The following is a 16,910-nucleotide window of genomic DNA, read 5'->3' on the forward strand; positions in this document are numbered from 1 at the left end:
CTTCTCTATCTTTCTCCATTTCCATCCCACTCCCGTTCCAGGATAGGGTGGCGCGAGCATGCTGAATGACGGGAGCACTATTGTAGACGTGGAGAGCTGCGAAAGAGTCTGTCACTCCATGTTTGGGGCGACATGAGCGACACATCTCCCTGCCCCTACCCGCATCATGTTTTCTCCTTCTTTCTCTCTCTCTCTCTCTTTATCTTTCTCTTTGTGTGTCTCTACTTCATTGCCATTGTGTCGCTCTGTCGCCACACCAGGCCTCTGACTTCATTCAGCCTTCCCTTGCCAGCTGCCAAACAGAGTGACTCCCTCCTGTACATCCTCGCATCCTTTCGTAATGATACGCAGACTCCTACCTTGGGTGACTCTTGCGGTTGACTCATCCGTCAGCATCGTTTCAAGCACCTACACATGCAGTCATTCATCGCCCCAGTGGGAGAGGAAGAGAGAGACCCCCCCCCGAACCCTCGGGCTTGAGACCCCGTTGCCACTCCCGGGCCTCCCCTCACCCTTCTGTTGCGCCATTGGCGTTGCCATTGCTCACTCGAGCCTGTTCCGTCCCTGTTCATCATGCCCCAAAGTGATCCTCTGCAGTGTTCCCTGCTGCAGCGTCTGTCGTCACCGTACATACCGTGCGGCCCCCCCGGTGGGTGGCTGGACTACTCCTCAAGCCTACTACGAACCACAGCCACCCCGCGGGCGGCTCTTCCGCATCTTCCGCTAGTTGTAGAACTTGATACACACAAAAGAGGCCAAACGGAAGGGGAAGGGGACAGACGGCGGCCCTTTTTTCCCCCTTCCCTAGAACGTGCAGTACCAGTACTGGCCCAAGGCTTACAAAGTGTGCCAGGGCCCCCCCCCCTCTCTCTCTCTCTTCCTCTCGATCCTCTAACTCCGTCCGTTCCTCGTTCGTCGCCCCATTCTTGGAGCGGGACCATCCAGCTGCCGTACTTTCAACGTCAGGTATTCCATGAGTTGTTCCAAAACTCCGCGTGCTGTTTGTCACTCTCGCGTTGTGCAGGGACCTGGGGTATCCTATTCCGGAAAGCCCAAATAAATAAAAATTTACGCAAGCACGCACTGCAGTTAATACAAAGGGACGTGGCCATGGATGTATTTTGCTGGTCCATGCTGGACCTTTTCCCCCGGTTACCTATTCATCCCAGATTCCTAGATACAGAAAACAAGAGCCAACCCGCATCATTATTCTACACATTGGAAGTTCGCGCCCCCCCCCCCCCCCCCCCCCCCCACTTGAATCGTGCTTATCAAGACGCTGGCATCTCATCGCAACTCGTCTATCAGGCGTTTTATGATTTCCTGTCGCGTCTTCCTTTACTGCTCCTGCTCCACATCTTGAGGGGCCTCTACCTCGGCGTCATTCTCATCCTCTTCGACCTCAACTACGACGTCCAGGGGCGTCTCCTGAATCTCCATTTCGCTGCCGCCCGGTATCGCGCCCTCCGCTTGCAGCTGCTTGACCTTGGTGTTGGTCATCTCATACACGTACTGCCCAAGGTGCTCCACTCCTTCCATGCAAACCTCCCCGGGGACCTCTGCCTTGACATCACCAGTTAGGAGCCTCTCCGTTGGGTGAAGCTCGCCGGTGACCAGCATGAGTTTGTCGGGTCTGGAAAGAAGCTGCTCAAAAGCTTGTCGGAGCTCGTAGCATGCCTCGAAAATTTCGCGACGGCCAAGGATGTACAAGCCGAGACGAGCACGAGAGAGAGCAACCGTCATGCGACGAATGTCACGCAGGTATCCCACCCTCGACGTACGAGTTAACGACAAAATGATATCTAGAACACAATTAGTTTCGGTCCAAGCTTCTCCCTTTGGGGACTATAGTACTTACAGTCATTTTGCTCGCCCTGGTACTTGTCCACAGTTGTAACAACCTTGGGCATGCCAAAGACCGCCTTGTTGGCACATCTGTGGGCCAAGACGTCTTTCACCAGGGCTCGCTGTCCGGCATATGTCGTCAAAATGCTAATCTTCGACGCCGGGTAACCCAGAAGCCGCATGTACTGATATACGGCCACAGCATATTCAGCCTCTCCGAGGTTCTGGATGAAATGGGGAGTGGGTTCCGTCTCTCCGCGTCCCTTGTAATCAGGCACGTCGATAAATTGGTAGTCATACTTGAACCCTGAATTCGCTGCGAGGTATTCACCTTCGCTCTCCACGTGTGGCAAGTTGCCCAGCTTGGGGTACCTCCACTGGTAAAGGCTGGCGATGGACGGGCGGGCTCTGCCTTGCTGGTCCAGGGCGATTGTTGGAACGCCGAGACGAACTAGTCGCGAGAAGAGCGACTGCTCGAGGTTTGCGTAGTGACGGAACGCCATGCTCTGAATAACTGGGGAGTTCTGGAAGTGGTCGCCGCACAAAACAACCCTCTGCAGACCCATTTGTCCTTTCTGTGGCTTTTGCATGGCGAGCGGAATAAAGTTCTCGATTTCGGTGATTTGTGCAGCTTCCTCCATCACAACATTGTCGTAGTGGAATCCGAGCGATGCAATCTCACCACGTCTCATTGCTGCATGAGTGGATGTCATGGCAATAATGCGGGCCTCGTTGGTGAGCAGATAATTTGCCTTGTCCCTTTCGCGACGCAAGATTTCGAACGGCATCGCATCGGCCAGTTCCGAGAATATCTTTGCGACATGCCGGTAGCACCCGTTGGCGATTTCAAGGATACTGTCACGATCTGCCTCGGGTGGAAAGAGAGGTTGGGGAGCGTCCGAGAAGAACTGGTGGAAGGGGAAGGCTCCCACAATATCGGCGGCAGTAGTCTCCTCTGGCTTGGTGGCCTCCGTGAATTTCGCCCAGGCCGGCTCGATGTACACTGAGTTGAAATAGCCGGCGGTTTCCGCGGAGTTGCCATGTGCACCCGGCGCTCCGATGCTGGCGGCTAGACGATTGACCTCGTGCAGGTATCGGTCTCGGTTTTCTAGAAAAGACTCCACTCGCCCATGCTTGCTGAAGCTGCCTTCTGTGTAGAGTTCTTCCTCGCCATGTCCAAGGCGGAGGAGGTGGCGTGCGTCAATATCCAGGGCCACAATCTTCGCGAATAGTTGATTGAGGGCCTGATTGCTGTGTGCTATCAGCAGGGTCTTCTGCTCCGGAAAATTGTGGTAAATGTTGTTGATGATCTGCGTTGCGACATCCGTCTTGCCCGTCCCAGGTGGTCCCACGATGACGGTGAGTCCAGGCTGCGTTCCCGATGTGATCGCCTCAATCTGCGCTGGGGTGAAGCGCACTTTATTCAGCTTTGGCGCATCGACGGGATACGGGCCCATGTTTGGCGGTTTATACGTCGATACCTTCACAGTCTCGACATCGGCCAATAGGGCAGGTTCGACATCCCGGCGGCGCTTCTTAGAAGGCTTTGACGGTGGCTCGACTACTTGACGCTCAGTCGTCTCCAAGATGTAGGGCGGCCCAAAGCTACCAGAAACGTCGTCTCTGGGCTCAACAATCTGGCCAGGCAAGCTCCCAGTAAGATGCTGCCAGTCCATGAAGGTGTCGCGGTAGTCGATCGTTTTGATGCGGTTGGGCAGCTGCTTGTAGGTTGCTCCAGCAGGGTCGCCATAGCCAAGGAACACCTCGTGAAACCATGAGGCTATAGGTACCTCGGAAAGGGTAAGACTGCGGATTGACTCCAAGACTGGCTTGAAATTGTTTTCCCTTCCGCTGCGACGCATAACGACGTTGATTCGTTCGTACGCCTCGGGTGGGTTCGCCAATGAGCGCTCAGCGTCAGCGGCATATGTCCTAGAATCCAACCTTAACTGCAGTCTGCGACGACTGTCATAGTGGCCTGCGCCGTCCCGCACCACTTTGCCCTTGTCGTCTGTGATCTGAATGATTTCGGCAGTTCGGATTGACACAACACCAAGCTTCTCAGCTTCCGAGTGTGCACCGTCTCCGTTAGTAGTATTGTCGGTAACGGGCGCCTGGATAGCTAGTAAGAAAACAACGTCATCGGGTCTCAGCGAGTCCCATTCACGCCGTATGCCATCATTCAGACGGCGGACATCAATTGAAATCTCCGCCCGTACCAAAGATGGTTTGTCATCTCCCACAAGTGCTGGTACAACTTCGAGGATTGAAGGTTTCGAGGTTGGCAAAGCCATCTTGGAGAACCCCTGAAAACTTGTTTCTCCCGGTTTCCGACTTTCGGGTCGAAGACGCCGGATGGCTGATTCCACATCTTTCCTGATGCCGTAAAAGGACTCGGCACGGTACAAAATCAGCGACCTCCATAGGAAATCGCCAACAGATAGATATTGCAAATTCAGCTTGGGCAAAGCCAAAGGATGGGACCCGTCGTAGTTGTCCGTTCTCATAACGTTGTTCTCAAACAGAGACTGCTCGGTGGGAACCAAGCTGATATCGCGAGCGACTTCTTGAAATGTTTTCCGTCGTTCAAAGGTGGTAAGCACAGCCTCGATAAGAAACTTCCTGTCGGTGCTCACTCCCAAGGACTCGGGATAGACGGTTCGAAGACGAAGCAATCGAGCCAACTCCACAACCTCTTCGTCAGTAAGAGGGTCCAGGAGGCTAGAGAGTTCGTCCCTCTTGTCAATGGAACCGTAGTTCGACAACGCCAAGACTGTCAGCTTGTCTTTGAAGTGCTTTAGTGACGTCTTTTGAAGTCTTGAAAGGTTTGAGCAATGTTTGTCGTATGCTTCGGTGCGACTCAGCTGCGCACCTGTCTGGTCATCAATCGTAAAGAATGTGTAGTGGCGAAGAAGCGCATTAAGGTCCCGCAAAAGGCTGCTGTCCTCGTCATTGAACATGGGAGATAGACGCATGGCGGGCAACACATGAAGGTCAAGTAGAAGAGAGTTGACATATCGTCGCGTCGGGAGCTGGCTTTGCAAGTCTGTCAAGAACTCGACGAGACGCTCACAGTAAAGAACTTGGTCTGCGCTGAGTTAGTAACCGGGTGCCGGGACCCAAACGGGTGTAGCTCCTTACCTGGCTTCGCATTTTCCGTGTATATCAGACTCAAGAAATGCAGAATCAAGGTGTAGAGCCATGAGCGGTCAAACCGCAGCTTAGCCTTCGTGGCGTCGTCGGCAGCATCGTATCTCTTTGCTGCTGCTCGCCATGCTTTTTTTACATGCGCATTCTGTTCGAGTTTCTCCTCGCGCAGCTCCTCCGTCGAAAGACTGTGCCATATCGAAATGGAGACCAAGGGCGCGCACTCTTTTCTTACAATGGCACAATCCAAGCTCTGGAAGGCTGCTATCAGGAAGGATAGCAAGTGCGTTCTGATGGTGGGCGACAGTGTCTGGTCGAGAGTCATAGAAAGAACGCGGCGAAACAAACTCGAAAAATCGTCCGGCCGATTTTCAAATATGCTCCATGTGTCGAGTTGCTCGCGCCGCTTCACATTCACCAAGAGAACTACCAACAAAACATGATGGTTGGAGGATTCGTCTGTATACCCGGGCCAGAGATAACTGCAAAATATACAAGTCAGCACAACATCATATCAAGCAATGACTAAACGTACCTCTCAAGTGTTTGTAAACTTTCCAAGGTCAGGATGGACTTATACGGAAAGCCATCATGCTCCAAGACGTCCCAAATCTCTTGCTTGAGAACATCGTTCTTCACTTTGACCTTGGCCGATCTTTTAGTAGTCTTGAGCCAATGCTTTCTGGCGATTTGGGCAAAGGCGCTCTCCCCCTCAATGTCGGCGACCGTCGGCCGTTCACCGGTGGCCTTGGTTTTGGATCGAGTCGACGGCGCAGCCTGAGCCTCGCCGCTCTTCTTCTGCCTCTTAGCCGTTGGCATGTTGGTCAATCTAGCTCAGGATAAAGTTGGCGCCAATGTTCGCGATCGCATGCCGAGGGAATAGGACGAGGCAGGTATCGGTTTGCTGTGGAAAACTCGATGCGCACGCGCGCAATTGTTGGGAGTGATGCGATGTTCTGGGCTCTGGGGACCTCCAAAAATTTCAGCCTTGCATTTCGGGCAGTTCGCAGATCCAAGTTCTGGTTCCAGTTCCCCCACGCGACGACGCGATCGTTTTTTTTTTTTTTCTCCCGGGTTGGCTGGTGCTGGTGCTTGCTTGCTTGCTGTCTTGCCTGCTGGGAACTTCCGACAGAGCCTCAGTGGTACTGGCTACTAAACACACGGGTGGTGTATTATTGGACGGCTTGAAGAGGCGCCTTTTCTAGCGCGTCCGCCCAGTCCCAACGACCCACATGCACCCAGTCCTACCTACCCTGCCTTGCCTTGACCTCCACCATGTTTGCTTGGATACGTACCTGAAGCTCAAGCAGGCTGATTCTTTCGATTCTCCAGCCTTGCGCATCACTCGCCATTACGACAATCTCGACAGACAAAGGCCCTGCTCCCTCCAAATCCCGAAGCGTGGTTATAAATCAATCGACCGTAAACGATTTCAGCTCATGGCAGAACTGTCTCGATTTCCCTTGCTTCTGGCCAACTAAGCGCAACGTCTTCGACAGATCGCAAGATGCCAGCCGTCATCACGCCTCAGCGCCACGAGGTGCCTGGGGTCGTCGCGTTCGCAAAGATGCTCAACCAACTATTGAATCGCTCAATGGAAGTCAAATCTACCCCCACAATCGATCCCGCGTTACAAAAGGAAGACTTCGGTGACCTGGACGACCAACTTGCCCACGTGCTTGCGACCCCTGGACCCAAGGAGAATGGTGCTGGCATTGCGACACAGAACAAGGCACAGCAGTTTGCAACCATTGAAACTGCTGTACGAGACACGTTCAGCAACCTAATTGTACGTCGAATTCATCGATCATCACCAGAGCTCAACTAATATACAACCGGTACATGTAGGCCACCACAACCATTGAATCCCCGGGTTTCGTCAAGGTCTGGAACCTTTTCGACCTCCTCGCGGTGTTGTCCGACGAAGAAAAGTGCGACCCGGCCCTACTTTTCTGGCTGGTAGAAGAACTACTGGACAGCCAGACGATTGCCGGCTGCCGCAAGATTTTTGACTTTCTTGAGTCGAGGCGCGAGAGAATCACCGTAAAGCACTTTAAGCAGAAGCAGCTGGTCATTCTGCGCAGTTGCAATGAACTTCTGCGACGCCTATCTCGCGCAGAGGACACTGCTTTCTGTGGTCGGGTGTTTATATTCATGTTTCAGAGCTTTCCCCTGGGCGACAAGAGCTCCGTTAACTTGCGAGGAGAATACCATGTCGAGAACGTCACCGTGTATGACACTGTCAGCACCAAGACGGAGGAGCCAACGGAGCAGATGGATGTGGATAGCCAGAATGGAAATACCGACGCCGACTCAAAATCCCAGACAAAGGCCGTGTCGTTCGATGCGAAGAAGCCGGCACAGCCCGACCAGCCACTCGAACCCGATGCCTTGTATCCCCTATTCTGGTCTCTTCAAGAGACCTTCAGCCAGCCCAAAAAACTCTTTGATACTGCCAATCTGGAGAGCTTCAAACGCGGCTTGGAGGCGACCATGACGTCTTTCCGGACGATTCAGAATGAGCAAGGGCAGAGACCACCCAAGGCGGCGGATGACGCGCAGCGGAGCTTGAAGAGGAAAAGAGAGGATGTGGAAGAAGACGACTTGGCAAATTCCTACAACCCCAAGTATCTCACCAGCCGAGATCTTTTCGAGCTTGAGGCAAGTTTTGTCCCATGCCCTTGGATAGTCACGTACTAACTTGGCCAGATGAGCGATACTTCATTCCGCAGACACATTCTTGTCCAGGCCTTGATAATTATGGACTTTCTCCTGTCTTTGTCGAGCAAAACAAAGGAAAAACTGGCCGGCAATGCCCAGAATAAGTCAGTGATCTATGTTGGTCAAGTTCTGAGTGATGAAGATGTAAGCAACAATGATGGCGGAAGAGGGCTTGAAATACAGAGCTAACCGCTGAACAGACGAAGTGGGCTACGGAAATGAAAAAGACAATTGTCGAGAAGTATCTCAAGCATGGCGTTGATGGTCCGTACTTCAGCCGAGTGGTTGAGACAGTCCTCGCCAGAGATAAGAATTGGATCCGCTGGAAGTCTGAGAACTGCCCATCAATAGAGCTCCCAGCAGTGTCTCCGGAAACGTTTCTCGAAGCTAAGAAGACAGCTCAGCGCATCATGACGAAGAAGCGTCTGAGACCTATGCCAATGGGTTCTTTGTCGCTTAGTTTCTTGGAAGACGGCGATGGGGAAACTGCCATGCAGAAACTCAAAGCCGAAGAAAGATATAGCCTACCAGAGCTTGATAGCTTCAAGAGGAAGATTGCCGATGACGACTTCGAGATCGAGATGCCGACAAACAACCAAACCAAAGCCGCTGCCATCGAGAGTAAGGCCAGCAAAAGCTGGCGGGCCCTCAGAATAGCGAGCAAATCGAGACTGGCATTGTTCGATAAGATCGATGACCCGGAAAAGATCGACGCGGTGTTTGAAGAGCCAGTGGATGTAGATGAGGCTGAGGCAGCTGCAGAAGAAGCAGTCAACAGCGACAATATTCCTGAAGACAAACGGCCAATTATTATATCAGGACCACCTGGTGTCGGCAAAGCAACACTATTCGGTCTTCTTGCGAACAGACGCCCGGGTGCCTTCACGCGGGTACCTCGACATGCCACTAGAATGCCTCAGGAAAGCGAAGTCGAGGGTCAGCACTTTTACTTCGTCGAAAAACAGCCCTTTAACGTATTGAGAGACGGTGATGCGTTGCTGGAGTTCACGACCATTGATGACGTGGATTATGGCACGAGCCTGAAGGCAGTAGAGGCGGTCGTTGAAGGAGGAAAGGTTCCGGTTATGTTTATGGACAATGAGGTAAGAGTTTTCGAGAAGCGGCCAGTCCGCGAAAGACCCTGTAACTAACCAAAGCATAGGCTATTCAGCAAGTTCGGGACCTTGGCTACTCGGCACGGCTCATTCTGCTTCTGCCCCCCAGCACGGATGCCCTAGAAGAACGACTGAAGAAGGCCGAAAAAAGTGATGACATCGTGCAAGAGGCTCTCACTAAAGCGGGACTATACTTGGAGGCGGGGTCAAAATCAAAGGAGGGCTTTGACTTGATCCTGATAAACGAGGATCTCGAAGCCACCTTCAAAAGTCTTGAGGGTCACATATATGGAGTCAATGAAGAGTCGAAGCTCATAAATGGCAAGCCGGACAGCGAAGCGGCGGAAGAAGTTGATGCGACCATGGCCGACGCGCCAGCTGAAGGAACCCAGGAACCTCAAGAATCGCAGGAAGTTAAGGAGGGCGAAATAGTTGAGAGCTCTACGGAGGCCAAGGAGGCTAGTGAGGTAAAGGAGGCAGAGGAAATGTCCTAGGCCATCTTGCGACTTGATCATAACCTAGCGGATTGGCGTACGTGGGGGCTCGGTGGCAGAGACTTTTGGTAGAAATGCTTTGATACCCGGATACTTTTATCGATCTCCTGTTCTGGAGCGCAATCAAAGATGACATGCATTGATTGGTCTAACCACACTTTCAAAAAAAATCATTCAAGTTTATCTTGACTCCTACATCATGCCGTCCTGTGTATCCGCACAAGCGTAGATAAACCCCGCATTGGAAGTTCGTTGTTTGGGCTTACGGAATGTCCCCTTCAGGCTCTTATCTTGAGGTGTTCAAGGAGCTGATCTTCAGCAGATACCCATCCGCCTGCGTTATCAAAATGTGTAACACTGATATTAAGAGACGTATCATCGCGGCCCAGCGCGTGGGCCAACTCTACACAGGATATCTCAACCTCCAATTCTAGCGCCAGCAACCCGGATACAATCCCACCCTCCTCTACCCAAGAGCCATCCTACGGCCCCTGAGTAATGGAAAAGATATTCCCCAGCATGCCCTTGAACGCCGGGTTCCTCCACTCCTTCCACTCGCGGTCCATCGCGCCCCACGTCTCGTCAAAGTCGACAACCTTGTTCCGCACATAATACGTCCCCTGGATCGCCCACAGCGCCCAATCCGCGTCGTTGCCTTCGAGGTAGCCCACAAGGCAAGTCAGGTACGCATGGTCCTCGGCCGACAGCCCAGACTCCGGCCCGCCAACCATGGCGACGCCGAACTCGGACATGAACAGCGGGCCGGTGTACCCCTTGCCCTGCTCCAGCACGAACCCGAAGAGCGCGCCGTACTCCGTCTTCTCCACGTTGCAGTCGCCAAAGTTTGGCGTCGTGACCGTGAAGCTGTAGCTGTGCGCCTCCCACACGTTCTTACCCGCCCAGGCCGCGGTGTCCAGACTTCGAGTCCGGAGCGGCGAGAAGTCTGTCGCGGAGTTCAGCCCGCCGATGATGACCAGCACGTCCGGGTTCGCCTCGTGGACCACCTTGGCGCCCCGCGTGACATAGCCGTACCACTGGTCCGCGGCGAAGGGGATCTGCGTCCATGTCGCCCGGAGCTCGTTCCTTAGCGAAATGGCCGCCACGCCGGGCCTGGACTTCGCCCAGAGGGAGACCTGCTGCAGGCCGGCGAGCCAGTCGTTGGTGTCGAAGTAGCGGCTGTTGGCGGCCCAGTAGAACCGCGCGTCCTTCCACCACCCGTTGCCGTCGTCGAGGTTGCAGCACCAGCTGGCCTTGCTGACGTGGTTGTCGAGGATGGTCATGATGCCCCTCTCCCACAGCACGTCAATCACACTGGCAAAGACGTCGCGCTGCGTGACGTTCCCATCCGCCAGGAACGGGTTCTTCTGCACGGCCTGGCCGTACAGCTTCAACAGGTCCGCTTCGGGGACGCCCGCGGCCTTGGCGCCGTTGACGAACGAGTCCCGGACCGCGACGCCCGGGTTGAGGGCGTGGTCGGTCGAGAAGGTGAGGCGGACGCAGTTGAAGCCTTCTTGCTTAATCCAGTCGGCCAGGTACTCGATGGGCTGCTTGTGGAGGCCTTCGGGGAGGTTGATTTCCATATGGCCGGCCCAGTTGATACAGCGGAACTTGACGCGGTGGCCGGATGAGTCTGTGATCCAGCGAGAGGTTGAAAAGAGGGGGAGTTGCGGCTTTTGAGCGAGGACGTGGAGGATGAGGCTGCAGAGGGCCCAGAGGCGGAGGATAAGCCTCATGGCGGCGCGTTGCTGGGCTTGGCGAGCAAAACGAATGTCGTCGCTGTTGAAGTCTTTCACGGCAACTGGTTTTGAATTACCGGGAGTGTGTGTTGGTATAGAGGTACTAGTCCTGTTTGTAGATCTCAAAGGCGTTACCAACTCGGACAGCCAAGGCACAAACCCCAAACAAAGTGCTATGAAGGGAGCAGAAACAGAGCAAAAAGCGATTGAAAGTAGGAGCGAGAGAGCGGATATCAGTCAGATGCCGAACATCTCGGGTTGTCAGGCACGGCCACTGTCAAGTCTTTGGGGTTTTGGCCAAGTCTCGGAGCCCACGAGGACGTCGTGTCAAACCCCAAAAAGAAGGGCAGCTGAGAAACACAAGAGAGACAAACGACGAACAGCAGACAGCACGCTTCGCGATGAAATTTCACAAGGTACCCCCCCTTCCCTGGCGGTGAATATGGAGGGGCGGCAAGTCGGCAAGATATAGTCACTCGATCCGCACGCGTTGGACACAGCACGCGACCTTGCCGTAACCACCCATGCCTCCCCTACACACATTGCCCTGCTTTAGTATGTCCCGGCAAACGAAAACGAGCACAAAAGAAGAAAACCCCGTTCCAGGAGTCGTCCACATGGAGAATCCAACCCGTCAGGTCCTTGGGATGAAAAAACTGATTCGGCGCGGCAAACGATGTAGGGTCGCAGCCCGTCTTCTTTTGGCGGGACGCCATCTAAATCCAAACAGCAAGGAAACACCCCTTATTCGACATGAAATAAGTTAAGTCGACTCTCAGAAACAGACGGGTCTGTGGCCGATCGAGACAGAGGGCGAAGAGCATGCCGGTGGCTCGTCGTATCTCCCCTCGTTGGAAGCAGGGGGCAGACATACTGGGCACATGGCCGTTATGGCGCGTGATTGGACGTCTTGGTCAGGGACGGCATTAATAAAGACAAGCCGGGGGCGGGGATGTGGTCGACAGCACAAGGTGGAGGTGGCGTCGAAGAAGCCGATGGGTGGTGTGGATGTGGCCCGGGCGGCCGCGCGATAGGACCGTCCGAAGAAGCCCCACGTCACCCGACCGAGCTGACCGCGGGGCTTGGGCCATTTGCGCCTCTCTCATTCGCCATACATTTCCCCCTTCCTGTGTTTCTAGTGCCACAGTCCTCCCGTAGGAGACCTCCAGGATGCTTCTTTAACACCATTGGTACACTCGGCCGGAGCTATCGTCGATTTATTGACACCTGCCCGGTCTGGCTTGCTGGTTAATTCCCCAACTCACCGACGGAATTACCGACTTACCAATGACCAGAGACCGTGATCATTTCGCTGCATTCTTGGCTTTCGACGAGGACCAACCCAGCGACCTTATTCTAATCAATATCACGCACTCAAACGACGCCGCGGCAACTGATATTTAGAAATATTTATTCATTTTGATCATTATTCATCAACAGTCCCTTCATCTTGGGACGTTCGGCAGCCCCAGTCCGCCTTGTTACCACATTAGGGTATACTGCCATGCCCACCATACAGTTGCCCATATGGGCTCTATCCATAATAGTGAGACCTTGCCCAATTCTACCAAGGAATGCGTCAACACGCAACCCCTTATCTCCTCCATTTTGGACCATGAACGACAACTGGATAAGCTCCCCAGTAAGAACGTCTTCCTCGGCTCCATGGAGCCCCATATACATCATAGCGTCATGCGTCGTGAACAAAAGAAAAAAGTATGACTGCGGCAAAACTCCCGCTTGCAAGACAATTACGTGGGCCGCTAAGTATAGTAGGTGTGCGTGCAGCTCTATGCTGCAGTGGTGGACTGGTTTCCTCCGGCAGTGACCCGTGTTTCAAGCTCTTGTCGCTTGGTGAACAAGCTCTTGAACGCGCCCAGGCAGTGAATAAGCGACTCCTCGTCGTGAGCACAGAATCGGTAGCTCTTCTCCTCCGTGATGAGCTGTAGACAGTGTTTCTTGGTCTTGCTCACGGGGTCGATGTCGACCACGTTGACAATTGTTGACATGGGTCTAATGAACTGTGCCGTGTACTCTGATTCGTCTTTGTAGAGGATGAAGTTGCGTGGCCTGAGTACGCCCCACAGATTCTTCCACTGCCTCACGCCGCCCTTGCTCCGGAGAAACCAGAGCCAGCCTTGCCAGATGACACGGTCTGGGTCCTGTTCGAGGTTCAGGCCGCTAATCTGGCTCGCGTTGCGGTTCCCGAGACCCGGACGGCCATCCGAGCCTTCGCCCGGCGACTGAACCGCCAAGTCCTCGATCGACATGCCCTGTATACGTTGGATGTCGTTGTCGGAAAAGTCAGAGTGTGACGCGAGCTCGTTGCCGGAATATCCAGCCGAATCCGCCATTTGCGATGGACGGCGACGGTCCGAGCCTACGAACCTTGGCACCGGGGGCTCCAGTGGCTCTGGGGAGCTTGACGCCAGCCTATCTGATCTTGCCGCGTCTTTGCCTTGGCCAGAGCTGGGAACCACCATGTACGACTGTCGTCGCCCGACTGGGCTTGCGAGAAGCAGCTCCTCGTGCTCCTCCTCGACACGGGCGTGGTTCCTTATCAGCTCGACCCATTCCTCCGCATCGCCGCTGCTGCTAGCCTGAAAGTGGTAATTCCTCGCTGGCGAGAACAGACCAAACACGTTCTTTCTCTTGTTTTTGGGGTCCTTGAGCAAAGCGACGGCAGTCAGATCAGCCAGGTACAGCTTGTGTCGCAACTTGTCCTCCTTGTCGGATCGGTAAATGGATAGCGCATTGGGTCGCAGAACCAGGTAAATGGATTTCCAGGCCTGTTCACCTTGTCAGAAACAGCGGCAAGACGCGAGGGGCCCGCGCCAGTGGGACAAACAAACCTTGGTCTTCTGCGTGCGCTTCTGCAGGTAGCCGCTCTTCACCACGCGGTCAAACTCGAAACTGCCATTTTGGTTCACGGGTGACGAGTAAGTATCCAGAGCCAAGCGGTTCCGCAGCCGAGAATTGGCGTCAGTTGGGAGGGAAATCGAGGACGGTGGAATGGAGGAGATGTCTACGCTTGGCACCAGGAGCGGAGTGGGCAGTTGGACCTGCGACTGAGCCATCGTCATGATGAAGAGAACAATCCGTGGCGGTCTTCCGTGGGTGTAAGTGGTATAGCAGTCGCGTGCAGTCGCGCATCAATGGGTTTCCCATTCGAAGCTCCGACAGGCAAGCTCGGGGATGATTCGAGAGATCAGGCAAAGTTGGATGTTGCGTTGCCGACAACGAGAGAAAACTAAAAATCCGGCGGCGGGTAAGAGTGACTGAACAGGGTCCGCAGGGCAAGGTCCCAGTATATTCCGCAAGGTACGGTCGGAGCCAGGCGAGGCAAAAGTTGAGGTGGCTGGAAGTGGATATATCGAGTGGAAGTCGCGTGTTGGTGGCTTTATTATTGAGCCCTTGTTCGGGGTTGATGTTGCAGTGTTGCTGGATTGTACTCCGTAGGGAACTGGGGACAGGTCTGATCTCCCCTTGCGAGGAGGCTTAAAGAAACAAATGGGTGGGTAGGTAGATGCTTGGACGGGGCCTTGAAATGGGAAACGAGTGCAAGACGGGACGAGACAGGTCGCGCGACGTGGGAGAAAGGACGGGAGAGGGAAGGAGAAGCTTCTGTCGAGTAACTCCTTTTGCACGGGCGTTGGCTATGTAGTCCCCAAAGCTAAGGTATCTGGGCGATGAAACTCGGTATGCCAAGAAAAGGAGGAGAATCTCGAGTTTGAGAGGCGAGTGATTAACCGCAAGGGGAGATATGTACGAAATGTGATGGGGCAGAGCGGTATGGTATGTAGTAATGTAAGATGCGGTGAGAGTCCGAAAGTAGTGCCAGCGGCAATAGGCTAGTGTGTTTGGGGGGGGAGGGTTTTTGTGCAGTGGAAACGAGCGACGGGGAAGCTGGATGCAAGTGACGAAAGTGGCGAGATCAAATGCCGGAATTGAGGCTACCTTTCCGGGAAAAGGCGAGGGGCTAATGGTAAGCAAAGGCAATGGTAGTGTCGCTTTGTTCGAGTGAGGGAAGAGGAAAGGGCGGATGTTGCGTGTTCCAGCGGGAGGTACGGGAGCAAAGAAGAAGAAGGGAAAAAACAATAAGGCGAGGGACAAGTGACGATGCGGGCGCACGTTTGCAGCCGGGAGCTCCAATGGCGGTGACTAGTGACGGACGCGATTGTATGGTGGTGCCGACTTAAGCTTTGAGGGGGGCGCTGATCGGCACAGCGATGTCGCAGGCAAAAAGCAGGTTCAACTTTGCTAAGCTTGAGGAAAACAGAGGCTCCATCTGAAGACGGACGAATGGGCGCAGAGGTACCAAATTAGGTCGTGGGGCGCCTTCAATGCATTGCATTGGCATTTGCATTGGCATTGTTGATGAGATGAAGATGGCTCCCAGCCCAGGGGCTGCGCTGCGCTACTTGGGGAGCCATCAAGTCTCATCTCATGCACCACGACCAACTCCAAAAGGTACCTCGATCCCCTTTCTCCGTACACAGTCACAATCGTTTACCCAATGTAGTGTAGACCAGGAACCCGCTCATATTTGAGAGACGACCCACTGACAGCGCAGAACACCGCAGATGCGCCCACCTACCAAGCGCTTCATTGCCCTGGGTGTAAGTAAGTACCTCATGGAACCCGCCGAGGGGTATGGAAGGCTGGACCAGGACGGTACCAGTTCGGGTTCAGGTCAGGTCACCGGCTCAAATATGAGTGGTTGACGACGAATTCAGAAGAAGAGGAGCCCTCCAGGGTGACAGGCTTGGGAGACAGGGAAGAGGTGGTGGTTGGGAATGGGGTGAATTGGCGGATTGACGAATTGGTCACCAACATGTCTTAGCGTTTTTGGAGGAACAATTCCATGGAAGCATCCGGCTTGTTTGGAAAGGGCACGCACGCACTTGACAGGCCGCACATATCATTCAACAGTCGCTTGAACTGCAGAACTGCCAGGTGGACTTGGCTACTCTGGTCTTACTTGGGTTCCAGAGCCTCACCACCGACCTGGTGTCAGACTGCATACATGTGCATGCCTAGCCCAAGTCCGTCGACTACAGCAGATAGGTACTTCGTTGTGTACGCAATACAGTACTTACCCACCCTCGTCAGGGGACGGGGGGGCCAGGGCAGCCAACGGGCCAAGAAAGTGGGCGAAGCACTGAGCGGCCAGCACCGCCCCGTTTCACTTGCAGAAAGCTGTTTGAACGAGTGGTTGGGATGCAACTTCCAATCCCCGTCGAACCAGCCATTCAAGCCGGACTCTTGTATCCATACGTACAGTAGATAAAGGGGCCGTTGTCTCATGGTGGCTCCTGCTCCTCACTGCATTGGATGCCAGCTGTTGGATCTTTGGCAACTCTCCAGCGACCCGCCAGCCTGCCGGGTGCCCTGTTTGAAATAGATCATTCCCGTCCCATCTTATCACCTCGTGCCATGCACGGCACGTCTGGAGATTTGTGTTGTGTTTTTTTGTGCACTGGTCCCTGACGGTCCGAACATGCTGCTGGTTCGTTATCCTTATTCCGACTCAACCGCTGGGAAGCTTCTCCTCTGCCAACCCTTGTGTATATATGTATACATATATTTAAGGCGGGCCAATTCGCTCAAGGATACGTCTACAAATACAGGTACAGGTAATCAGGCGGGAATAAGCATTGGTACCTCCATGCTCACGGCCGTTCCCCCAATCAAATTAAGCAATCCAAGGCGCGTCGGCAAAGACTGCATAGCAAGCGCCCTGACTTGACCTGAACCTCGACCGAGCGCGCTTAGGCGTCGTGCGTTTTCCGAACACTTCAGTCGTTCGAGACCTTTCGCCCATGCCCGAGCCCCTTTCCTTGTTTTCTTTT

At 54.0% G+C, this 16,910-nt stretch overlaps 4 protein-coding genes across 4 annotated transcripts; 1 reads left to right on the forward strand and 3 right to left on the reverse strand.

The window, feature by feature from the left end:
* Positions 1–1,338: 1,338 nt before the first annotated feature.
* Positions 1,339–5,811, reverse strand: EsH8_IV_000614 (RNA helicase aquarius; the record flags this gene model as incomplete). The annotated part of the gene is made up of 4 exons (XM_083265504.1): positions 1,339–1,802; positions 1,859–4,933; positions 4,987–5,474; positions 5,528–5,811. 4 exons carry the CDS (start codon positions 5,809–5,811, stop codon positions 1,339–1,341), a joined length of 4,311 nt encoding a protein of 1,436 aa, XP_083124399.1.
* Positions 5,812–6,499: 688 nt separating this feature from the next.
* Positions 6,500–9,322, forward strand: EsH8_IV_000615 (THO complex subunit 1 transcription elongation factor-domain-containing protein; the record flags this gene model as incomplete). The annotated part of the gene is made up of 5 exons (XM_083265505.1): positions 6,500–6,781; positions 6,841–7,653; positions 7,702–7,857; positions 7,914–8,816; positions 8,876–9,322. The coding sequence occupies 5 exons, from the start codon at positions 6,500–6,502 to the stop codon at positions 9,320–9,322; spliced, it is 2,601 nt and encodes an 866-aa protein (XP_083124400.1).
* Positions 9,323–9,804: 482 nt separating this feature from the next.
* Positions 9,805–11,055, reverse strand: EsH8_IV_000616 (uncharacterized protein; the record flags this gene model as incomplete). The annotated part of the gene is made up of 1 exon (XM_083265506.1): positions 9,805–11,055. One exon carries the CDS (start codon positions 11,053–11,055, stop codon positions 9,805–9,807), a length of 1,251 nt encoding a protein of 416 aa, XP_083124401.1.
* Positions 11,056–12,848: 1,793 nt separating this feature from the next.
* EsH8_IV_000617 (PH domain-containing protein) lies at positions 12,849–14,141 on the reverse strand (the record flags this gene model as incomplete). Its single annotated transcript, XM_083265507.1, has 2 exons — positions 12,849–13,847; positions 13,911–14,141. The coding sequence occupies 2 exons, from the start codon at positions 14,139–14,141 to the stop codon at positions 12,849–12,851; spliced, it is 1,230 nt and encodes a 409-aa protein (XP_083124402.1).
* Between the last annotated feature and the right edge of the window lie 2,769 nt (positions 14,142–16,910).

This window comes from Colletotrichum jinshuiense, chromosome 4, assembly GCF_051148585.1.
Source record: "Colletotrichum jinshuiense chromosome 4, complete sequence".
Taxonomy (NCBI): domain Eukaryota; kingdom Fungi; phylum Ascomycota; class Sordariomycetes; order Glomerellales; family Glomerellaceae; genus Colletotrichum; species Colletotrichum jinshuiense.